General features: G+C 39.5%; 2 protein-coding genes across 3 annotated transcripts in view; one reads left to right on the top strand and one right to left on the bottom strand.

Annotated features, from left to right (window-relative positions):
- Positions 1–1,969: 1,969 nt before the first annotated feature.
- Positions 1,970–19,874, bottom strand: GDE1 (glycerophosphodiester phosphodiesterase 1). Its single transcript, XM_008584067.1, has 6 exons — positions 19,490–19,874; positions 11,863–12,038; positions 9,280–9,385; positions 6,823–6,915; positions 4,535–4,746; positions 1,970–3,330 (listed from the first exon to the last, which is right to left on the bottom strand). Exons 1-6 carry the CDS (start codon positions 19,748–19,750, stop codon positions 3,183–3,185), a joined length of 996 nt encoding a protein of 331 aa, XP_008582289.1. The 5' UTR covers positions 19,751–19,874; the 3' UTR covers positions 1,970–3,182.
- Positions 19,875–21,651: 1,777 nt separating this feature from the next.
- The window catches only part of CCP110 (centriolar coiled coil protein 110kDa), a 23,405-nt gene continuing 19,257 nt past the window's right edge, over positions 21,652–25,799 (top strand). Inside the window, exons 1-3 of one of the 2 annotated variants that reach the window (XM_008584064.1) lie at positions 21,652–21,727; positions 23,386–23,534; positions 25,480–25,635. In XM_008584064.1, the coding sequence (XP_008582286.1) occupies positions 25,495–25,635 (141 nt within the window). In that variant the 5' untranslated portion in view covers positions 21,652–21,727; positions 23,386–23,534; positions 25,480–25,494. Of the gene's footprint in view, positions 21,728–23,385; positions 23,535–25,479; positions 25,636–25,799 lie in introns of those variants that run through there. The other variant, XM_008584066.1, reaches the window with a different exon arrangement.

The raw sequence follows: 25,799 nt of genomic DNA, 5'->3' as shown, positions 1-25,799 counted from the left end.
CAGGCTGGCCAGTTAGCTCAGTTGGTTAGAGTGTGGTGCTGATCATGCCAAGGTCTGGGTTTATCTCTGTACCAACCAACAAAAAAAAAATTGCAAAATACTTACATTTTGGTTTGATTCTTGTTGAAACAGGATTGCAGACACCCATCTCCAAATAAGAAAATGAATATTGTATAATCAAGAAGCAGTGGATTTCTTAAGCCTTTTGAGGTAGCCCTTTGTTATCATCTATGTCTCTGACATCCTGAGGCACAGAGGGGCAGTCCAATGAAAGCAGAGTATGTGACTTTAATCTATATTGATATTCTCAGGAAGAATACTATCATGACTTTGGCTAGCCCCTCGATGCTGCTGAATACTGAATCACTTATCTACAGGCCTAAATTTTCATCTCACTCTAGGTCTAACTTGTTTCCTCAAGGAAGTTTCCACTTGGATATCCCATAATTAATTCCTTCAACAAACATTTATTGAGCATCTACTATGTGACTGGCACTGTAATAGGTGTTGGAAATAATTAAGATGTTTTTCATTATTGAGTCCTTGCTATGGGCCAGACATGATGATAAACAAGGGTTAAGCGTGGGCTCTGGAACCAGATCACCTGGGTCTGAATCTTTTTTCTATCACTGCTGTGTGACTATTTTTTTGTGGCTGGCTGGTATGGGGATCTGAACCCTTAACCTTGTTACAACACAGCGTTCTAACCAATTGAGCTAAACAGGCAGCTCTGCTATGTGACTTTAGGCAAGTTACTTAACTTCCCTGTGTTTTGGTTTCCTTTACTATAAAATGGAATTATAGTGGTACCTACGTTATAGTGTTGTTGCAAAGAGTAAATACATGAAAAGCATTTAGAACAGTGTCTAGTACATGGTAGACAGTCAGTAAATGTTAATTAACATGCATTTTTCATGCACTCTTCCATTTAATCACAGTCACCCCATGAGGTGGTACCAATACTACCTCTATTTTTTTTTTTCCTTTTTGTCTTTTTTCGTGTCCGGCAATGGATCACAACCCTCGGTGTTGCGCCCGCACCTCGCTCAGCCAGTGAGCGGAAACCGGTCTGTATGTGGGATCCGAACCCTCGGCGGCGCTCCCGCCGCGCTCCCAAGCGGTGCACTGTAGCAGTGCGCCACCAGACCGGCCCACTACCTCTATTTTATAGATAAATTAAGCAACTTGCCCAAGGTTATATAGCTAATAAATTGCTGATCAGGAATTCAGACTTAGCTTTCTCTGATCCCAAATCCTAAGTTCTATTAAGCCTTCCAAGGAAGCGCTTAATAGTAATTATTAACACCTTCTTTCTTCACCCAAATTTTCCACTTTGAGGCCCTGACCACCTTAGCCTAGAACCTAAATCCATAATTGGGGCCGGCTGAGTCAAGGGCAAAATGGATTTGGGACAGAAGTTGAGACACAGAGCACCTGGCTCTCTAGAAGCGAAGAGACACAACGGAAGGGATATTATTAACTCCACATTGCCCCCAAGAGAAAGCCTTCCCTGTCAGTTGCTGTGCATTCTCAGTAGTTACCCCAGGTTGCATTCAGTCCACAGACATGTTTTCTTTGGTCACTTTTTCCTCCCTCCAGTCACTCGAGTCATAACATGCCATGGAGGTACATGCAGTTTAGACATTTGTTGCATTGATGGAATAAATCTTTGTTGTTAATTTTAAAATACCAGAAAATTCTTTGCAAATGTTGATTGAAAACATTCCAAGTCCTATGTATCATGCCCCTGCCAATACTAACTGTAGCAATAATCAGTTTGCTCCTTCCACCTAGCTGTGTGGACTAGTGACCTCCCAAAACTCATACTGCCTGGCTGCAGCAAGTGTGAGGCTGGTGACCGATCGGAGGGATTGCAGAAGGGAAGCCATGGCTGAGTTGTGGCCTCTGATAAAGGTCACCGACGGGGTTGAAAGGTGGGAGGGGGTGAACTAGAGAGAGACAGCTTTGCCATTTTTAAAAAATTCAACTTCATTTTAAATATTGCTACTTAAGTTCACAATAAAACTACTGAAGTTCACACGGGAAAGAGCAGAGTTGGGATCAAGGGCTGTACATTAGAAAGGCAGACATGGTGAGTAGTTAGAGCAATGGCTCTGGAGTCAGACTGACCTGGATTTGAATACCAATTGTATCACAGACTCAGAGACCCTGGGTAAGTGACTTTAACTCTGCAGTGCCTTGGTTTCCTCATCAGTAAAAAGAGAATGATAACACCTTTATAAGATTTTTGTGAGGGCTGAATAAAATAACACATATTAAACCCCTTGTACATTTCCTGGCCAACAGTAAACAAGAAATCTTAGTTATCAAGAGATCAGGCTCTGCTACATCCCCAGCTGTGTGGTTTTTAGGCAGCTCCTTTCCTTCCACAGGTTTTAGTTTTCTCATTTGTAAAATAAGGATAAACCTAGATGTTCTTGGAAGTTTCTTCCAGTTCTAATTGTCTACGATCATCTGTTGTAGAGCTTCCTAAAAAGCCTGGAAAAGTGCAACTCTGCCCCCTGGTGGTTTGTGGCTCTTATTGCAAGATGCTGTAAAAAATTCCTCAGATGGGTTTCAACACTTCCCTATCATTTTGGTTGCTGCACATTGAGGCCTCACTGGATGGTACATAGCGGCTTCCCCAAATTCCTTACGCCTTAGGATATGATGCCTGCCACACAGTTTTCCTTTACTGCTCCCTTTTAATGATTTTATTAGTATAGTCACAAGTTTGACATCTACAGTACACTGTTAACACAGCTGAATACAAATATCTGAAATAAGTGAATTACTTAAGTGTGGCCAGTTTTAAAATGTCAGCTCCGAGTGATCATGCATGTCCCATGCATTTAAATCTGCATCCCCAAATTGTACAACTCGGTCTACGCCTATCCTCACTGGGTCTTGGTGTATGCCTCCACCAGGATGGGGCAGGAGCTGCTGTGCCATTTTTCAGACCCAGATTTTCAAGAGCAACAGTGTTGAACGCAGGAATTCCATGGAGTGCGGTGGCCACACTGGGCTTTGCTTTGGTTCAAGTAAAAATGCAATTACCAACTATTGCTTATGTGAGCAACCAAATCCCCCTGGGCTTGGGCTAGCACAAAGGGCATTTTCATATCCCTACATGAGGCCAGCAGGCATTTTCTAAACCTGGGTTTCTTTCCCAAGGTAAATGTCTAGAACTGAGGTGCGCAGTCTTCCAACATGCTGTCAGTGATGTAGCTGGAACCAAGATGGGATTCATAGTAACTCTTTTCATCAAAGGTATTAACAGTCCAACCAACAACCTGGATTCCTTTAGCTGACCACTTCTTCAAGTAGTTCCTGGAGAAAGAGGAAAAAACAATCCTGTTAGAATAATGACCAGGTGTCCCTGGAATCTATAATGCCACTAAGTACGATGTTCTCTGAGTACCAAGAGTGCTCAGAAATTGCCTCCTACCTAGCCCCCGCACTGCAGTCACAGGGAATGTTCCAAAACCCAGCATGCCGTGAACCTCCTCCACATTGTCCCAGCTTAAAACACTTCAGCGGCTTGCTAATGACTCCCATCCACCTACAATGTCCTTGACACAGACCACTGAAATCATGCGTGGCTTAGCCCCTGTCTCTTTGGCCTCATCTCACACAACAGTTCCCCTTTCTTTTCTGTGCTGCAGAAAGACCCATGCTCCTTCCTGACACGATACTTGTTTTTGCACGTATTTTTTCCCTCTGTTTAGATCCCCCCCAGTTCCTACTCACCCTTCAGATCTTTCTAGAAGATGCTTTCCCTGACTACACAGACTCAGTTAGATTATATAGTCTATGCACATTGTTCTCTCCCACACAGCATGTATCTTAGCTGAATTTTATATTTATTGGATTTTTACTTGATTAGCATCTCTCTCTCCCACTCAACTATAAACTTCGTGAGGGCAGAGACCATGGCTTTGTTTCTTCACCACTGCATCTTGAGCTTCTTAGTACAGTATCTTGTAACACTATAGGCACTCACCAAATATTTACTGAATGCCTGAAATAATATGAAACTTACAACGCTAATTAGCTGAAATATACAGTTATAAAACTGCCCGAAGTAAGATTCGGAGATTGCTAGCAGTTGGGGAACAGAAAGTTTCTTGGAAGAGATGGAGCAAAGCCTAGGATATACAGGAGAGTAGCAGGAAAAATGGCAGGGGTCAGGTTGTTGCCCATGGGATGTCTTCACTGTGGCTCTGCCCCAGATCCTGTGCTGGCTTTCAAAAGGAGGCAATCACAAGAACTGAAATCCTTCTCTCACCATAGTTTGGTAGGTTCATTTTTTCTATGAAATGCACTAAAAAACTAAGAATATCTGATCAATCTGTTTTAAAAACAGTCAAATATGCCTGAACTCTTCCCATCTAAGAAGCTAGTGGCATTCCAAGGCCACGTGGGCTTTATAGGTCAGAACCAATTCAGGCTGTCCACTTTGTGAATCCTTCTTTTCCAAAAAGAGCATTCAGGAAATGTGTCAGGAGAAGATTTAAAAAACCTTCCAACTTACGGGGATACAAAATCCTTTTGTATGAGGAAAGCTGAAATTCCACACAGGTACCACAAGATATTATGCAGGCTCCAATCAAGCAAAATGTCCATTATCACAAACATAGAATGTTTCCAGAAAGCATCATAGCGTGGTTTCCCATCTCCTGTATGGCTAAGACTCCAAGGTCTGTGAGTTAAAGCTGTTATTACATTCTGATCTGTTTGTCTCATCTGAAAAAGAATTTTGGAAAATAAAATAATTGTCATATTTTAAGTCTAATATTTTTCAATAGTATAGGTTTAGCCAAAGGGCTCACTGTGATGTAGGGGTCATTGTTGGTACCTTCTTCCCATGCCTACTAAGTAAGTCCTCTATCATAAACCCTTTGAGAAAATAATGTAATGGATGTAAAGTGTTTAATATGTCGTGTAACTGAGAACACCTTTTCTCACAATCCTAAAAGAATGGCAATCCTATCTTTAAAATGAGAATATGCTCCACCCTCACTGGAAACATTTTATTTATTTATTTATTTTTTTCCTTTTTGTCTTTTTTCGTGACCGGTAACGGGATCGCAACCCTCAGTGTCACGCCCGTACCGCGACCGGCAACGGGACCGCAACCCTCAGTGTAGCGCCCGCACCGCGCTCAGCCAGTGAGCGGACCGGTCTCTATATGGGATCCGAACCCCCGGCGGGAGTGCCGCCGCGCTCCCAAGCACTGCACTCTACCGAGTGTGCCACCAGTCCGGCCCCCTTTTTTTTTTTTTTTTTTCCTTAAACATTTTAAATGTATGCTCTGTTGGTCACTGTTGAAGAATGCTACAGAACCAACGCATTATTTTAGAACCAACTCATTATTTTTGGTAAACGGAAAGATTAAGCATTTATCCTGCCTACTGGGTAACTAAATAGTAGAGAGGGAGAAGTTTCTTTTTATACATGTATTCTAGCTAATATATAAAGAAGAAATGATAGTATTAAAATATCATCTTTTTACAACCTTGTAGTAAATTCACAGATCTGTTCATTGAACATCAACAGCAGCTAATGAACAACGATAAAAAAGTCAACCAGGGGCCGGCCTGTGGCTCACTCGGGAGAGTGTGGTGCTGATAACACCAAGGCCACGGGTTCGGATCCCATATACGGATGGCCAGTTTGCTCACTGGGTGAGCGTGGTGCTGACAACACCAAGTCAAGGGTTAAGAACCCCTTACCGGTCATCTTTTGTAAAAAAAAAAAAAAAGAAAAAGAAAAAAGTCAACCAGATGTTATGTGCCTCCTGATGGGAAAACACTCTCACCTATAAAATTATCTTGCCAAGAATAATCGACCCTAATCTGATTAAGCCTCTAGCTCTCACTACCAATTTTCGGGAAATAAAGAGAAGAAGAACATGTTAAACTATGTCATGGCATGATCAGCAAAATCCATACTTGGGGTAAACCCTACAAAACAATCTAGTTTCTCCAACAAATATATCACAAGGGGGAAGAAAAAGACAGAGAACTTGCAGATTTCAAAACTTAAAATTATAACATGGAGACCTTATCTGGGTCCTGATTCAAATGAACGATTCATAAAAAACAAACAAAAAACCATTTATGACATTTCTGAGACAAGTGAAAATTTATACATTGACTAGACATTTGAAATTAAGGACTTACTGTTAATAGTTTTTAGATAAGACAAATCCATTGTGACTATGTTTTAAAAAGGTATCACTTTTTAAAGATACTTAATGTAAATTTTATGGGTAAAAGGATTTGCTTCAAAATAACATTAGGGAGGATAAATAGGGGTATGGATAAAACAAGCTGGATCATGGTTAAAGAGGAGTTCATTGTACTACTCTTTTTATGCATATTTTAAATTCTCCATAATAAAGAGTGTTATTACTGCTGTTACTTAGTAGGGCTACATAATTCTTTTCTGTTCTGAAAATGTTTTCCAAAGTAATTGGAATGAGCCTATAAGCAAGATAAAAGAAGGGGCTAAAGAGGAATCATGGCATTTTAAAATGGGATATGAATACATTTCCCGTTTTGAATTTCTCTTGTTAATTTAAAATGAGGGCTTCTTGGGCTGGCCAGTTAGCTCACTTGGTAGAGCATGGTGCTGGTAACACCAAGGTCAAGGGTTTGGATTCACTTATTGGCCAGCTGCCAAAAAAAAAAAAAGAGGAAGACCTTCTTAACTGTGACCTTTATTCAGTTCAATTTAGCAGGTATCTATCTTATGTAGCCCATTGCTATTATCACCACCAACTAACCTAACATGTTCAAGAAAAATCCCGAATTTTACCTTGTAAATAACATCTGGCAAGAAAGAACAAACCATACTGTTATTGTACAATTGAGGAAATTCCATATATATTTTCTTTAGTGCATCAGTAGCCTGTAAAACAGAGAGATTCATATATTTAAAATCTACTGAAATGTGACAGTCCCAACCAACAACTATTACATATTAAGCACAACCCTATCAAATAAAGCAGAAGTTTACTAATGAATGGGAATGTTCAAAGAATTGGGAGACTTCATTATCCACTGGGATACATTTTAAACAAGTAGTAAACAAGGAAGAAGCTGGGGTCCTGCTGCTTTCCTGCCTTGTGGAAAGGCTTGCTTCTTCTGTCATGCTTTTGGAAAGTAAGGCAGGCTGTTGGCCAGAAGCAAAATTTTAAAATCCTTTCACTATACCCTAGTTTAATCACTAAGAAAAGTGCTTTCATACCCATAACTCTATCACCTTCTGCCTTTCCTAGATGAAGCATGAGCCAAACAGCCTGGGAACTTCAGAGGGGAGATTTTCTCAGTCTAAGGGACTGAGAATATACATCAGACACCAGTGAGGGAGAAGCAATGGGATGAGGTGGGAAACTGGGAGGAGTTAGGAGTCTCCCAATTCTTCCCCAAATGAACAGAAGTTTCTCTTTGTAGGAGTCCAGCTAACAATGAAGAAGAAATGATAGAATTTAAATACTGACATTTTATAACCCCTAGTGAATTAACATCAATAGCAGCTAACAACAACAACAACAACAACAACAACAACAACAACAACACTCAATCAGACATTATGTGGAACACAATGCTGCTGTGTCATAATTCTTGAAATACCACTCGTTTTTGGAATGTCACACACACCCATAACCAAATATAAGCTTCAAAATGCATTCCCCTCAAAATAAAAAAGAACACATCTTCACCTACATTATTTATTTAATTCTCACAACAACCCTATGTAGTAGTTTCTTTTATCATCCCCATTTTGCCCAGGAGGAAACTGAAAGTTATCAAGGTTAAGGTTACCCTGTAGTAAGTGACACAGCTCAGTCAAGGTCTGTTGGACTCCAAAGCCCATGATCTTGGCTACTGTGCTCCAATAGCTCCAATCTGTTGCCAATATTTGCCCCTCTATCCTACCATTTTGGTAAATTAGGACACCATGTTCTACCCAATCTTGGCTGAACACCTGTGACCATCCATCCAGAAAACTCAAATAGCTAGATGTTTTTTTAAAACATTTCTTCTTCTTTTTTCTTACTCTAAGAGAATAAGCATGAAGGTCAGTACATCACGGGTGAAATGGAGGACCTATCAATGTTCCCAAATGTGGGCCAGCCACATTATGAAAAACTTGAGGTGCTCATTAAAAATACATGTCCTTGACCCCACCCCTAAACATTTCCAGAATCTTTTCTCTGGGTAGTACGGTCCAGGAATTTGTATTTTTAAACAGGATTCAGGTAATTATGATGCAGACCTATTGAAAAACCTAGATGTATACAATTATCAGCTTATCAGAATAATAAATTAGTTACCATTCTTCTCTTTTTTCAAAAATAGGAGTTTATGTAACAAAATTAGAGTACATAGGCTCACATTTCAGGTTTTAACAACTGGTTTCAACTATATCCTGCAATTAATACAAAAAATTGGCATCATCAGAATTCTTAACCAGTAGACGGTCATTACTAATTATAAATATTGCCTGGGGAAAACTACTTAAGTTGCCCAACTGGGGAAATAAGTATTTGTATTCGAAAAGCTGGTTGTAAGAGAACAAATGTAAGATGAACCATATTTTCCCACTGATTTACATACATTGTAATAATATGTCTTTATGCATACGTATATGTTCTAAAATTTAAGCAAAATTTTATTTAGGAATGTCATATGTATTTGAAGAAAATATAGTAATTTTCTGATAAAAATATAACTACTCAAATCACTGAATAATGAAACTATACATAAGAAATAGAAATCATCCAGAGGGATAAATCTATGTAGGAAACATATATTCTGTAGCTCTTAGAAGCTTTAAATACAGGAATTATCTTTCAGTGCAGTCCATAGTTGTTCATCTAAAAAGTCCTTAATTATAAGCCAGATGCAACTGTTCTTGTGTTCAACTCCTGAATTTCTTTTTGTGTGGTTACTTGAGTGGTCTGTGCCTCTTTGCTGTTTACGTAATATATTTTGTAAATGCTTTATGCAAATAAAAGAAACTTGACTTTTCCACTTTGTGTTGGTTTTAGAATATCAGGAGTTGTTAAAAGGCCCATAAGAGGTTAAAAGGTTAAAAAGTTCCATATTTACTATTTCCTTAAAGATGTGGATTTTTGCATTGTACACTTCCATTAAGCAAATATAATTTGTAAAAGTAATTTAAGAAAAAAAAATAACAAAATATACAGTTAATTTTGGAAATGACTAGCAATTAAATGTCTTTTTAACAAAGTGGTATAAACTATACCTTATTTGCATGGCCTTTGACATCAAAGAAGATTGTGAGGTTATAATTTAGGCACTCTGCAACAGCTTCCCTCAGGGTAGGGATCTTTTCATTAGGGAAATCATTCCTATAAGAGAGGGAAGAGAAGTAGAACATTGTAGGAAAAAGAGAAAAAGATAAAAGTTTAGTGAAAGACATTTTGCAAATGGAAAAAGGAGATTTCCTTTCTTTAACCATATCAAAGTCCAAGGATAATTTACTATGGGTACTTAAACCAAATCACAGATATGCATGATCATAGAACAGCAAAGAACAAAGATCAACAAAAATCATTTAATTATTAGGAAATCACTGAATTTCCACTGAATTAATAACATAATTAGTAACCTTACTTGCCAAAGAGCAGAGTATATAACATCTTTGGAGAACTCAGAGATTTAATTTCAAGACTGTAATTTTCCAAATAGAACTCTATGCTGGAGAAATTTCTAGGAATACATAAATCTGTTAATTGGATTGTTGTGCCTTTAAGTGCAACTGTTGAAAATAAGTGATTTTCTGATAAAGAAAATGGATATTAAGTGCCTGATACATAAGAAATCAGCTTTTCCCTCATAATGAAATTTCACTCTACATGACTTACCATATACTAATTCAACTATATTATTTCAACTGTAAGATATTAGTTTAAAAAAAGGATAAGGATATTTAAATGTTACAGGCACTTCTGCCAGCTGTTCTAGTCAATGAGAGTGCAAGATGGGAGACCCGAATCTGCTGTTTCTTTGGCCAGTCTTAGTTTCCATGCCTCCTTTGGGATGAGCATCTCACTACACTGGGTAGAATCCTACAGAAAAATACTTATTTTTCCTCTAACATGGTCTCTAAACCCAAGTCAATTACTTCACTTGGTGTTCAACCGAAAAAAGCACAACCTAATCCACCTGTGGAGCAGACTGGTTGTGTTAAAGATTAAGATGGTACACTGACTCCAATATGGTGCCTTCTTATAGAATTTTTTAAGGATGACCCTAAGCATTTTTTGCTTTAACTGTAAACTTTGAACCTGACATCTTATTAGCTGCAATGTCATTGTAATATTAAAACCAGTCTTTCCCTTGAATACAGCAAAGCAATGAAACATTGCTCTGTAATGAGCCATTCCACCAGCCTGGACTCAGAACTTTCAAGTGTTATCAATATTCTTTCCAGCCTACAGTATGATTTTCTGTGGCTGACTTTCATTTCTTTCAGATCCTAGGAAAATAAGGTGTGAATCATCTTTGAGGGAGACCTATAATTAAATTCCTGGGTCAAACACTCAAGGGGAATGATCATTGTTCAGGGAATTGATATTACATGAATAACAGTGATAATACATTTTTTAGTATTAGAAAGAAGAGGAGAACTTAAACAACCACATTCCAAAGTATATTACCAGTGTACCAATTCTAAGAGTGTTTATAGCTGTTAATGAGCGGAAGGGTGTAGGTCCTGCGGTCATAGAAACTGGAGAAATTCTAAGTTAAAGGTAAAAATTGATTGATGTGGACTGTTTAAACCCAAGAGGAGTATCCAGAATATAGTGTTTGATCTTATTTGATCATAGAACCCTCTTCTTTTGGAACATCTTATAGGACTAGCTCTGGTATATATACGTTGGAAGCTACTCATATAGGTATAACTACATGAGGAATTAGATTAGACATCTGTAATAACTTTCACTGTTACAGGAATGAGGGACACTGGAGGCAACCAGAAATTGGACGGTATGGTGGACATTTCTTTGGACTGAAAATTGGGCTATCTAGATTCTAATTTTGGCTTCTTTAGCACTAGTCATTTGCCCTTATTTAACTTTTCTGGGATTATCCCTAATGGCAGAATTGATCTAGATCTATAGTGTCCACTATGATAGCCACATATATCTACTTAAGTTTAAATTTACATTTATTAAATTAAAAATTCAGTTCCTCAGTTGCACTACTTACATTTCAAGTGCTCAGCAGCCATGTGTAGCTACCATATTGGACAGCACAGAATATTTCCATCATTGCGGAAAGTTCTATTGGATGGTGCTATTCTAGATGATTTTTAGGATATTTCTATTTCTAGAATTTTACTATTCCTTAGAAGTTTGTTATAAAAATCTGAAGAGTTAAAAGGGCTAGGTTAAAAGGTGGTATTATTACTTGGAGATTTTAAAGAACATATAATTTGTTTCACGATGCACCTGAAGGCAAGAAGTTTGACAAGCAATTGCTTCCAGTCTCATAATTCTATAATTTAAATGACAGTACAAAGTAACTGTCATGTTAGTGACTAGACAGAGTATTTAAAAAAAATTTTTTTTTAGACAGAGTATTATCTTGAGAATAATTCCAAGGCCAAATTTGGCCTCAGTGGGAAAGATTAAAAACATACATACCATATTTCTGTTGTTCCTGGTACCTGTTCATTACTTGGGAAACCTGTCTATTGTTCAAAACAAAACAAAACAAAACAACTCTCCTGAAGCAGAAGATGTAATTAGAAGGTGCCAGTGTCTACCTGTGATCTCAATAAAAGCGAAAAGATAGGTCTAAGCGACAATGTACTACTTACCTGAGTCTGTGATTTGCCGCAGGATTAAGCTTCCTAATTTGTTCAAATGTCAAATCACACAATCGGCCAGTTCCATCAGTCGTCCTGTCTACTGTGTTATCATGCATCAGGACAGGGATCCCATCAGAAGTAAACTCAATGTCCAACTCCACACCTGTTGCTCCATTCTTAGCTGCCTTAACAAAAACATCAACAATATTGTCAAATGGCCACAAACATCATTTTGCATTTAAACACTCAAGATGAACAAGGCTGGCTAAGTAGAAAGCTGCTCTTCCTGATTCCTTTTGCTTCCCCTACCAAACAGCAACCCTGGCCTGTCTCTCGTTTCCATAGATGTTAACCTTGCCTCAACTCCTACACTTATGGACTCCTTAGAAACTTCAATTTCCCCAGTCTTCCTACTCTCACATCAGCAGATGGGGATACTTAGGGAAATTAAGTTTTTTCTGGATACTTTAATACTTGGGTCATCAATGGCTGGCAAATATTTAGACAAATTCCACTGTTTACCTATACTCTCTGTTGGCATAGTACCTCTGATGATTCCCCTGTCTGCTGATTAGTCATATATTTCACTACTTTGGCATAAACAATACGAGTCAGGTTTTGTTTGTTTAACTCCATCGGCTATAATAGACACACAAAGCCTGCTTCTAAGGGACAATACATTTTGTTTATGTGAGCAGCACTGGCTGTTGGCCAACAAGTTGGTAAGCTCAGTGAAGTATATTAGAATTTATCTGCAAAGAGAATTTGATCATTAAATTTTATGAGCCATGCTTCTCTGAGACACACTGTTTAATGTTTGTTTCCTTCGCTTCCTCTCCCAATGAAGATGTAAAATGCTCATTATGATCAAGATTTTTAATTTATTTTTATTTTTTTCAAGATTTTTAATTTTAAAAAGTTTTTTAAGTCATCGGCCATTGCAAACATACATAGTATACAGTAAAAAAACACATAACAATTGTTAACATTTTGTTCTATTTGCCCTAAAAAAAGAAACTGTATTATTTACTGAGCTTTTTCTACTTGCCAGGCACTATTCTAAGTGCTTTAAATGTACTAACTCATTTGATACTCACATTCCTGTAGCAGGTACTATTAATATTCCCATTTTACAGAAGAGGAAACTGAGGCAAGGAAAGATTAAGAAACTTGCCCAGGGTTACACAAGCTAGGATGTGCTATAGGCAGGCTGTACTCTTGACCATTATAATTTTACTATCAATGCTACAGAAATAGCTAAAATTCTCCCTTTCATTCTCTTCCCTTCCTCTCCAGATGTAAGGACCATCTTGAAGTTGCTGTGTATCATTTCCATATCTCTCCCTCATAGGACTTTATATATTTACTACACACTTAAGTACCCACAAACAACATACCGCACTGCACTAGTGCATGGTAAGCATTCAATAAATTATAGCCATTGTTATTTATTGTGTCCTTTTAAATACATTTTTAAAGGTAATATGGTCAAATTTATCAATCGTTTCCTTTATGGGTGGAGATTTTTCTCATTTAATCCTTTCCTACCCCCATATCATAAAGATATACAACTATATTTTCTTCTAAGCTTTTATTTTCATATATATGACCAAAATATCCTCCCCCTCCCCACAAATCCCAATCCCATCACTAACTGGCTATGTCATCTAGATGAATTATTTATCCACACTAGCCTCAGTTTCATCATTTTTCAGATGAGACTTCTTAAATGATCCTGAGAGTTGTTAGGAGGATTTAGAAATAAGGCATGTAAATTACCAAGCTTGGAACCTGGCTCAGAGTTGGCACTTCATATAAGCTATTAGGATTAAAAAAACAAGCGTAGTGAAAAAGTTATTATAATAATTCTTACATCTATGCTCGTTGAAAGGTTTTTACAAGGTTAAAATGTATATATTTTCTTTTCTTTTTTTTTTTTTCCTTTTTTGTCTTTTTTACTGACCGGTAATGGGATCGCAACCCTCAGTGTTGCGCCCGCACCGCGCTCAGCCAGTGAGTGGGAACCGGTCTCCACATGGGATCCGAACCCTCGGCGGGAGCGCCGCCGCGCTCCCAAGCGGGGCACTCTCCAGTGCGCCACCGGGCCGGCCCTAAAATGTATATATTTTCTAAGTTAAAGATGGAATCATGTAGTGGTAAATCAACATGAGTAACAAGTTTTGTAACATAAAATAAAATCATATTTTCAGTATACATAGTGCATCTCTCTCATTATAACAGAAATGTTAGTTATCTTATTCCTTGATGCCAGCTCTATATTTAGGTTCAATTATATTTTTATTCATTAGGGGCATCTTCACTTGGCTACAACACAAAAAGTAACAATAGTGAGACATGGTATTTTAGCAAGAATACTAAAAGTAATTAATAGATTATTTTTCTTTTCTGAGTAGTTTATTAAGGCTCCCAATAAAACACAAAACAGGGCTGGCCCGCTGGCTCACTTGGGAGAGTGCAGCACTGGTAGCGCCGAGGCCCCGGGTTCGGATCCTATATGGGGATGGCCGGTGCGCTCACTGGCTGAGCGTGGTGCAGACCATACCGTGCTCAGGGTTGCAATCCCCTTACCAGTCAAAAAAAAAAACTCTATGAAAGAAACACTACATTAGAGTTTCTTAGACCAGATCCTTGAATGATTGCATTTAACTTTCCTTACCAATACTTCTATGTTATTCCAGTTATAGAGACAAAAAAATGAACTCCTGGTTCTAATTCATATATTGATATATATTTCATACTAATATTTTCATCTATTTAAAAAAATTATCTAATAATATTTTTTCTTCTAAACACACAAATTTAACACAACCAAGTTTACATAAATGTCATGATTTTCTTAAATTTTTATTTCAAATGCTTGAAACTATAGTAATATGGTTTAATTATAATATAGTAATAGTTCAATAATAGAATAGTATAGTGGAGTATAGTAATAGAAATCTGATCAATGGTTGGTTTGAGGCAGAGGCAGGGGTAGGGGTTGAGAAGGAATTTTTTAGGAAATGGGTTGAGGTGGTAGTTACCTAGGTATATATATTTATCAAGTACACTTAAAATGTGTATCTTTTATTATACATGAATTATACTTTGATAAAGTTGATAAATGAGAATGATTGCCTTAACAATTCATTATATTTAAATAGCTTTAAAATATTTCATTTAAAAGTATCTTTTAAATATCCATCCCTATAACTTGATACACAGAAAGAACTTAATTAGTGTTTACTGACCATGAAGAAAATCACAGATTCCACTGCCAGAATACAGAGTGGCACAGGGCTTGGGCTTTCTTACAGAGATTTTTTTCTAACCTGACCACATTCAGAATCACAATCCTTCTTTATTTTTTAACTTTGAGATGTTATTCGCATGCCATTCAATTCACCCACTTAAAGTGAACAATTCAAAGATTTTTTTAGTACATTTACAGAGCTGTGCAACCATCATCACAATTAATTTTTGAACATTTTCATCAACCCCCAAAAGAAACCCCATACTCATTAGCAGTCAGTATGAATTTCTCCTTCCCTAGCCCCAACTAGCAACCACTAATCTTTCTGTCTCCATGGATTTGCCTATTCTGGACATCTTATTTAATGGAATTATATAATATGTAGTTTTTTGTGACCCGTTTCTTTCACTCAGCATGATGTTTTCAAAGTTCATCCATGCTGTAGCATGGTATCAGGACTTCATTCTTTTTTTGGCTGTATAATATTCCATTGTGTAGATATACCACATTTTATTTATCCATTCATCAGCTCACAACCACTTGTGCTGTTTCCACTTTCCGGCTATTATGAATAACACTATTATGAACATTCATATACAAGTTTTTGCACAGATGCATGTTTTCAATTTTCTTGGATACATACCTAGAAGTTGAATTACTGCATCATACAGTAACTCTATGTTTAACCTTTTAAGGAACTGCCAGATGGTTTTCCCACTGACAGTGTATAAAGGTTCTAATTTCTCCACATCCTTGTCAACAGTTGTTATCTTCTTTTTGATTATGGCCATTCTAGCAGATATAAAGTGGTACTTCATTGTGGTTTTGATCTGTATTTCCCTGATGGCTAGTAATGTTGAGTATCTTTCCTCAATGGACTTACTGGCTATTTGTCATCAAAATCCTTCCAACAAGTAGGCACTGAGTGCCTATTATGTACCAGGCACTGTTCCAAGCAGCGAGATAGCGATGCAGAAGAGAGAAAAAGATCACGGGTCTTACATTTTAGTGGGGAGAAACAGATTACAAACATGTTACAGGTAAATTACAATAGTGATAAATATTTTGAAGAAAATGAGGGTAATGTGAAGGTTAAGGTAGATGGGGGTCACCAGACAAGGAAGCCAGAGAATATGAAAATATTCTCTAAGAATATGACATTTGGGCTGAGACTTCAATGATAAAAGGGAGACACCCAAGCAAAGATCTGATGGAAGAGTCTTTCAAGCAGAAGAAACAGCAAGTATGACAACAAGGCCACAAGGTAGGAGGGAGCCATCCAGGTGACAGAAAGTGTTAATTGTTTACCTAGATCTATTCCTCTTCATCTTTTCTGCTTGTAGAGGCCTATTCATGCCACATTTGGCTTTCTCCTGTGTTCAGAGTAAGTGGACTATTCCCAATCTGTGTGTGTGTGTGTGTGTGTGTGTGTGTGTGTGTGTGTGTGTGTGTGTGTAAAGGAAGGAGACTTCTGGGAAAGACACAGCAAGAGGGAGTGGAGTCTTTCCTTGAGATTGGACACTGGTGTCTACGAATGTGATGCCTGGAGTGGCACTCGTCACCTGGCAACTACAATGAAGGTTAGCAAATATGCTGCACATGGCAGAGCTGATGGATCAACAGAACCCAGTTCCTCCATGATCACAAACTGAAAAGCTGAATCAATCATCCTGGAGGCCATCTGTCCCATGCACACCTCTTGTTATGTGAGATAAGTCCCCTTATTGTTTGAGATATTTGAAGGTGGATTTTCTACTATAAGAAGCTGAAAACATCCTAACAAACAGCCAGAGTGGTTGGAATTGAGACAGCAGGGGCTTTGAGAAAGGCACAAGATAGAAAGCTGTTTGGATTTTATGTAATTGCAATAGAAAACCACAGGAGGGTTTTAAATAAAGGCAGAATATAATCTGATTTAAACTTTTATAGGTACACTCTGGCCCCTGTGTGGAGGATGATCTGGGAGTGTAATTCTTTTGCCACTGTGTATAATAGTGTATTTGTTTTTGGAATACATTCATTTCACATTTATTAAGTTTTCCATTCTATATCTAGTTTATAATCTATCAAAACTTCTACCACTGTCAGAACATCTTTCCTGATTTTTCACATAGTAAAATGTTTAAGAATATAAATTATGAGCTGCAAACATGCAAAGGGATAAAAAACAAGATAGGACAAAAAGCAAACTTTGATGGAAATAAACTATTTATTTTGAAGTCAAGAGGGAGGACACAGCCTTGTCTTCCGCAGTCTGTATTCAGCAGCTAAATAATGTTATGGCTAAGAAGTTCATTGATAACGATTTTGTATTCTAACAAGTTGAGTTACCATATCTCATTTCCTCTTAAGACCAGGAATCATTTGGCCCAATATTTATTATCATTATTATATTACATAAAGACATTCAACATACAAGACATGAATAGAATTTAGCTATAATTCTCTTGCAACACAACAGGCTATGAAACACTATACGTGCATGTGTATTTCACATACATGTTTCTTCATTCACTTAATATTATTTATATTCAGTCAAACATGCTCCTGACCAAACTACCACTGCTATCAGTAAATTCTTATGAATGCTTTCTGTGGTCAATTAACATTAAGCTATACTTTAAGGCAATTTACGTAAGGCAATTTGAAATGGAAGCCAAGGACAATTGTCCTTTTTTTCCTATAGTAATTACCACCTTTCTTTCCATGACAATACTATCTCCTGTATGTTACCTCATCTGACCTCTCTGAGTTTAAGTTAAAAATGTAAAATACATTCTTCAATATCTTTAGATTTATTTTTAAATAGGAGACTAGAAAAGGTGCTCTTATTGTCTCCCTTCCATCACAAAGAATCAAGAGGAGAGAAGCCTAAAAGTTTATCTTGGCTACACACAAAAATTCACGTGCCTTCCACTAACTCAAAAGGTGCTCTCCTGACCTACTTCCTTCTTAAGACTTAAATTTTTTACCTTTACACTGAGATGATTTTAAAGAATTAAGCCATCTTTAGATTCTTGACATAAATAGCTTCCATTTGCCGAGGTCTTACCAGGCCTTACTTTATGTGGATTAATTCATTGAATCCTCACAACCTATTTGGTAGATACCATTATTATTCCCATTTTACAGATGGGGAAACTGAGGCCAGGGCTGAGACTCAGGTGAGGAGAGGTGCCCTTGCTTGCAGCACCCTAGTCATGACCCTGACTGAGCCACAGGAAGCTTAAGTAAGTTACTTATTACACAATACTGTCTGTCCCTAGCTGAACAAAGAAACAACAGGCAGTCCAAGTTTCTACATCTTGGAACATATTCTAATCTATGACAAAGAGCACTGGGACTTAGAATCAGAAGGCTAAATTCTATAAGGAGCTATGTGCATTTGAGTTAGAGTTTTTCCACTCATTCATCGTTAAAACGTCTCAAAGAAATGAGAGGATAAGATATATTTACACAGATGCAAAAGTACCTAATCCACTAAAAAGTTCTCTTACTATGCGTGTTGACATGAAGTCAGGAGACTGCCAAGAGCTAGGAGTTATCAAGTGCCTTGTGAAAAAAAGGGAGGCGAAAATTTATCATGAGTCTGGCTGCCAGAGTTGTGTGGGTGTGAATGTGTATTTTTTTGGGGGAAAAGTGATAAGGAGGTGACTCAAGTAATTTAGAGGACAAGCAAAGACATCTGTGAAGTGTGATCCATTTAGAACGACCTCAATTACTGACCAAGACCTTCCCTGACCTGGCCCATTTCCTACTTCATTCACACACCAGCCTCTGTTCTGTTCCTTGAAGTCAGGCCACATACTGCTTCTTCTGTTACCCGAACACTCCTACACCATCCCCACCCAAAGAGCTTTGAATTTGCTGTTTCCTTTTCCTGGAACACTTTTCCCCCAGAACCCATGGCGGGCTCCTCATAATTCCGGTTTCCGTTCAAATGTCACTTCTTCATAGACGATTCCACTGACGACTCTGTCTAAAATAGCATACTCAGCCCCCCGTCATTCTTTATCACGTCACCCTATTTCTTCATTGCACTTTTCACTGTCTTTGTCTCTTATGTCTATTTGTTTAAAGCCTGTCTCCCCACTCCAATGCCAGCTCTGTAAAGCGGGGACTCTTTCTGTCTTGTTCGTGGCTGTAACCTCAGTGTCTGGCACGTAGCAGTTACAGAAATACCGGTTGTATTCTATAGGTAGCTGAAATCGGGAGATTCCTACCACTGCGAGCGATCAAGGATCACCGGAATGTATTCCTTCGGACGAATGGGGAGCTGGGAAGGCAGGCTATCTATCGGGGGAAGGCCGCGGAATCTTTCGAAGGACAGCAGAAGTCCGAGCTCTCAGGAGGACCAAAGGGCACGAGGCGTGGGGGACTCACCTGCCGAATGGCCGCCAGCGTATTCTCGGGCGCGTCGTGGCTGCCGCCGCGGTGGGCGATGGCGGATATGCGGTCCCGGGGCTTGAGCACCTGCAGGGCCCTGCGCGAGGGCACCGGCTCAAAGCTGAAGACGCGCAGCAGGACGTAGAGGCTGCCGGTGAAGAGGCAGGCATTGAAGGGGCTGCGCGTCACCAGCAGCAGCAGCAGCAGCAGGAAGGAGAAGGGGCCCAGGAGTCCCCCCTGGTCCTCCCACAGCCACATGCCGGCGCCCGCACCGGCACGGACGGGAGCCCCGGGCCCGCCGGGCTCCCAGGACAGAAGAGTGAGAAGCGAGGGAGGAGCCCAAGGAAGTGGCCGTAGCTGACACCCTCCGAGGGGACCAGCGCCGCACTATGGCGGCAGCGGACACATCCTGAGAGGAGCCGACCGTCCAGCCAATCAGGGCCCGGCTCTCCAGCGCTAGGGGGCGGGGCTACTGTCATGGCAACGGGGGCGGTCCCGGGCCCCAGGCTCCTGTTCCAATGCGGCTTTGGGTGATATAGGGGGTCGCGACATTAACCAGGGCGTTCAGACTCCGTAGAGGAGAAGGGAAGGGGACGAGGCGTTCTACGGCTGAAGGCTGGAAGGGATCTTAGTGACTCCTATATCTGCCTTTTATGTTCAAAGGAAATTGAAGTCCAGGGAATCTTGAAGGGGCAGGACGCTTAGACTATTTATTCAACTCAGTTCACGATGTGCCAAACACTGGTCCAGGTGCTCGGGACGCAGCAGTGAACGGGGTGTCTGCTCTTGTGGGACTTAATTCTCGTGTGGGCAAATAACAATGTTAGCAAGTACAGCTAACATTTACAGAGCACATACCATGCCCCTGGTACTGTGCCAGCAAACACTTTATATGTATATCTTATTTATTCTCACAACGGCCTCAGTAGGGAAGTATTACCTCAAGGAGACTGGTTTCTGTCGACTTTAGGACTTTCTAGATTCTGAAGGAATGAAAGAACATAGCAAAGGAGGCACAATTGAATTATAAAACTGGAAGGGATTTTAATGATTCCCTCATTTTATAGACGACGAAACTGCGGAAAGGTGAAGAGGACTGAGCAATAAATGGCAGGATTAGGACTGACATCAAGCCACTCCAGTGGCTTATGACATTTCCACTGCTATTCATCTTCCTCATCTTCTACTGCAGGGTTAGGTATCAGGCCCTGTGCAAGATTTATCTCAATTGTGCCTCTCAACCATCCTTTTGATAAGCACTTTTAAAACCCCCATTTTACATATGCAAAAATAGACACTGGCAAGAGGATCAGTAAGAGAGGCAGAAGGTAAAGCTGAGTTAGGGAATGGAAAAGAACCACTAAATCATATTTTGGAAAGTTGGTAACATGTTATTTAGATCGGGAACTTTGGCAAAAGAGTCAGGGCTTTTTCTGCCATCTTGAACCTGTTATCTTTTTCTCCTGGAGTAATTTCCCACTGATTTGCAAAAGGGTACGGACGTCTTAAGGCTTCCTTCCAGTTGACATCTAGGAGTCAACAATATTTTATCTACAGAGAAAAAAAATTGGTGAATGTTTTATGTTTCCCAACAACCACACAGAAAGAGGTTATCTCTATACAGATAAACAAAAATGGCAACTTCAAGGAACACTTCACGGGGCTTCAGACCCTAAGCATAGTTCTATAACAAAGTATAATTGTACAGTTGCTGGCTTGCAGTGAAGACTACATTCCCAGCGTGCACCGCGCTTCCGTAAGTACTACGTCCTCTATAGCGGGAGCGCAATGCACCTCGGGGACTGTAGTTTTCTGGAGGTGCAACCGTTGCAACTGCCCGGGAAAGCGACCAGCGGAAGTACCGGCCCCGAGAGGTGGAGTCTGGGAGGTGGCGGCGGCGGCGGTTGCCAGGAGCCCGCGTTGCCGCCTGAGACCCGGAGAAAGAGAGAAAGACAGAGAGAGAAAATAGCATAATAAGAAACTATATAGTGCATTAGAAGGTGATAGATGTGTTAAAGGAAAATTTTTAAAGAAAGGTAAAATCATGAGTCTGGGAGGTGGCGGCGGCGGCGGTTGCCAGGAGCCCGCGTTGCCCCCTGAGACCCATAATATGGCGGGGAGAAGGAGAAGGCGGCGGCGGACGGAGCTGCGCTCTGTCGGTACCATTTGAACCATTTGCTTCCTGGCAAGGCCCGTGGCGAGGGGAGAAAAGCTGACGGGGCCGTGGGGGATCAGGTGTGTGCATGAGGAGGGGGCTCGACCCTCAGCGGATCCGGGCTGAGAGGCGACCTGGCGACGCGGAATTGGCGCCCTGAGAAACTGAGAGCGGGCTGGGTGCTGGGCTCCCGGGCCGCGAGCCCCTGGACGGGCGCCGGGTGTGGGGAGGCTGGTGCCCGGGGCCGGCGGCTCCGGGAGCTGAGATGATGCTGGGATGCTGGCACCGCCTGGTGGGCCCTGGGATGGAGCCTTGTCATCAGAGGAGGTGGGCGTGGGGCGCTGGGGTGAGGAAAGAGGTTGCCCGGCGAATAAACTCGGGCCGGAGCCGCAGAATCTCCAGAATCCTGGTAGTAAAACTGTTGGGGGCGGTTTTCTTTTCCCTTCCTCGGTGCTGGAGAGGGAGGCGACCCCGGGGCGTGCACTGGCCATTTCGGAATCTTGGTTACCAAACCAAAGTCCCTAGGAGCGCTTTTTACTCCGCCTTTGCGACTCTGGGGCATAGGCGTGAGGATAATAAAGCGTGTTCTCCTGATCGCCCCTGCTGCTGCTAAGTGGTTCTCACCCTTTGCTTCTCCTATCTGTTTTTAATCCCAGTCCCCTAGCCCCAGTTTAGGCAAACGGCAGCCGCCTAGAGATTGATTTGATGGGGAGGGGTCTGGAGACAGCGAAATGAAGAAGTTGTTCTCCTTCCCATGTTTGCTTTTGTTATTATTATTTTTTTTCCGTTTTTGTTTTTTGTTTGTTTTTTGGCAGCTGGCCGGTCCGAGCCTCTTTCCGTGATTTTAAGTTATATCTAATCTTACTAGGAACCAAACACTGTTGCTGCCCACCTGGAGTTCATAGTCTGATGATAAAAATCATCATTATCCTCTTGGTAAAAAAAACTAGTCCCCATTTATTGTTGCTTTCTGCATGTTCTGCAGTATGCTAATTGCCATACATGCATTAGCTCATTGAATTCTCGCAAAATCCCTTTCAGACAGATACCGTGATGATCCCTGTTTTACAGATGAGGAAACAGAGACCAAGAACATACAGCTAGTATGGGCCTGAATAAGAAATCTTCCCCTTTAGTGTTTCTATAAGAAGTTTATGTTTTGAGGGGAATGATGGGTAAGGAACCAGCTAGGATCTGAAAACAGCAGAATCTGTTTTGCGTTACTTTTGCCGTTTCCTTCAGTGACATTTCTGGCAGAGCAGTGGTAGGAAGCGGATAGGACCATGAGTTTGTAGGGTTTGCAAACAGGCTCATTTGGAAAAGGGTCAGTAGTACTCTATGGTATAAATGGTGAAGACAAGGCATGTCTGAACCTGTTGCAGATGACAGATTATTAATGGAAGTGGACCAGTACTGCCTGATGGTCAAGTATGGGGCAGTAGATTTGTGGTTGGGGTGGCCTTGTAGTCAAGGCTCCCTTAAAATAAAACCTTGCTGACAGTGGTAATTGTGGTGTGGGAAACATACTGCCCTCTTGCTTAATCATGGGATGTGGACTGCTCACTTTTTAAATGGTTACCTTTGCAGTTTAGAGTACCGGTTTCTCTGGGAATAGGGTCATCTGTGAAACTACTGTTCTGTAAATTTCCAGTCTTCCTTGCTAGTTTCTTTTTTCTCCTGGTTTACATTATTGTTTGAGCTAATTACCCTAATTCATTTATTCAATACTTTTATCAAGTGCCTACTGTGTGTTGCACACTGTTCTGTGTAATGGGGACTCAGTAAGCAAGACTGAGAAGAGAAGGTCTCTGTGCTTATGGAGCTTACGTTTTGGCGGAGGAAGACAGACAAAAACCAAGGAAATAAACAAGATAATTTCAGTTACTGGTAAGTGCATGGAACAGCTGGGTAATGTGATAGTGACTGAGGCAGGGTTAATTTAGATGGGGTAATCAGGGATGGCCTCTTTGAGGGGACATTCAAGCTGAGACTTAAGGATAAGAAGGATCCAGTCATGCCCCAGGATCATTAGGTAATTTCCATAATCTTCATATTATCACTTGTATCTGTATGGTTAATGCATTGTCAAGTGCTGTAAATTATGCTGTAATAATAACATATTACTGTACCTCTGCAGTATGTAGGATGTACATGTACTATTTAAGGGATGTGAATAACTTTCTTAAATAATGAGGCATATCTCTATGATGTTGAAAGAATAATAAAACTATTGCCATAAAGGTATTTCCTTAAATTTCCCAGACCTTTAAAATTGAATTTCATACTTTGCTTGTGTATACATAGAAAGTACATTACATTATTTGTATGAATAATCTATTCACATTCCTTGAAATGCCATATGCATGGGTTGTATTAAACAAAATACTTTGAAGTATTTTAGTAGAAATGGGTTCATTAGAATTTCTCTTACATCTTAGCTACTGCATATTGTGCTTGTTAAGATATCATGTCAGTTGAGACTAGAGCAAAAAATGGTTATGAAGTAAGGTGTTTTGTTGGTTTTTTACCTTTGCCTTTTTTATAAATATAAACTTGCAGAATAATCTCATTCACAATCTAGAGAACCATTTTTTTTTTAGATTAAACTCTCACTTTGCATAGGCTGAACATAGAACTGATTACAATTGGTGGAAGGGTAGGAAGAAATATTGTTACTAATAAAACTACCAGTTGGCCAAATGTAGCATATATCTTTTTTTTTCCTAATCTGATCATAATTTTGAATATGCTTTTTCTTCATTTCTGATTGCAATATAATTTGTCTCTAACACTTTAGTGTACTGAATTTTTAAGTACTTTGAGGCCTAGGACAGTATACTATTCTATCTAATTTCATCTTTGCACATCCCACACCATGAGTTGAATTTCCCTGCCCTCTCTTTTGTTAAGTAGTTAATTGTTTTAAAATGAACACTTAAAGGAACATTATTGTATTAGGTTTTCTGTTTTCATAGTTCACACCCTTGCTGGTTATGATTCTGATGATGTCTCTCTTTTTATTTTCCCTTGCTTATTTAAAGGAAACAGTGCCACACATAATGCTATGCAAACAGGCAATCGATAAATATTAAACACTTGCTAAACGAATTAATATGTGGGCTAATCCTTCCTGGTTACCTTGTATTTTCATAACCACCATCACTATTTCTCAGAAATTATGAAATTACTGTGCTGATTGTTTTAAGTAGTTTGGTGATGGCTCCACTTTTCAGCAATAAGATAGAATTAATGCCAGAGCCAATAGATCTTTTGTTTTTCATCTGAGTTGGCTGGTGCCCATGGAGTCAAAATACAGTCTGAAAATATGCAATTAATAGCCTCGGAACTTCATAATAGAAATTAAATGTAAATATTTTCTTTTATTTATATAGCCCCCCCTTTTTTTTTTTTTTGCTACAAAAGCATTTCTACCTTTGACAGAGTTTTTCTCGTGCTGTGTAGATAAGTCCTGTTAAAGAAAATATAATATCCTATTTTACAGTCTGAAGTTGGTAAAGTGGTACAGAATTTTGTTTCCTTTAAGAAGATTTCACTGTGAGTTCCTAGTACTTTTCCAAACTAGTCACATTTAAAGATTGATTTATGTGCAAAATGTTCAGAAATATTTAATATATGAAGCAAATCTTAACTGGACAGGGTCTTAAGGTGTTTTCCTGTACCCAAGAATTAGCTTCTGATCAGTGAAACAATTCTGAGAAGGCCAGTTCTCATAATTGCGAATTCCAGGAATATTTCGTGCTCTCAAGATTTGCCAGATTATTAAGATCTCTTTTTCTCAGCACATTAAAAATAACACTTTTTTCTCTTGTAGTGTTATTGTGGGAAAATGGAGGAATATGAGAAGTTCTGTGAAAAAAGTCTTGCCAGAATCCAAGAAGCATCTCTTCCCACAGAGAGCTTTCTACCTGCCCAGTCTGAAAGTATCTCACTTATTCGCTTCCATGGAGTGGCTGTGCTTTCTCCATTGGTAAACTTTCTGTGTTTTTGAATAATTTTTTTTCTGTAGTGAACCACTAAGACAGTTCACGGAAAAACAAAAGAAAGGCTTATTAACGTTTGAAAAGATGCCTAAATCCTTATGCATAATTAGAGAAATAAAAATGAATTAGTGTTTTTTTTTTTTTTTTTTTT

Source organism: Galeopterus variegatus, unplaced genomic scaffold (assembly GCF_000696425.1).
Source record: "Galeopterus variegatus unplaced genomic scaffold, G_variegatus-3.0.2 Scaffold3138, whole genome shotgun sequence".
Lineage (NCBI taxonomy): Eukaryota > Metazoa > Chordata > Mammalia > Dermoptera > Cynocephalidae > Galeopterus > Galeopterus variegatus.
This window is presented reverse-complemented; position numbering and strand designations above follow the sequence as displayed.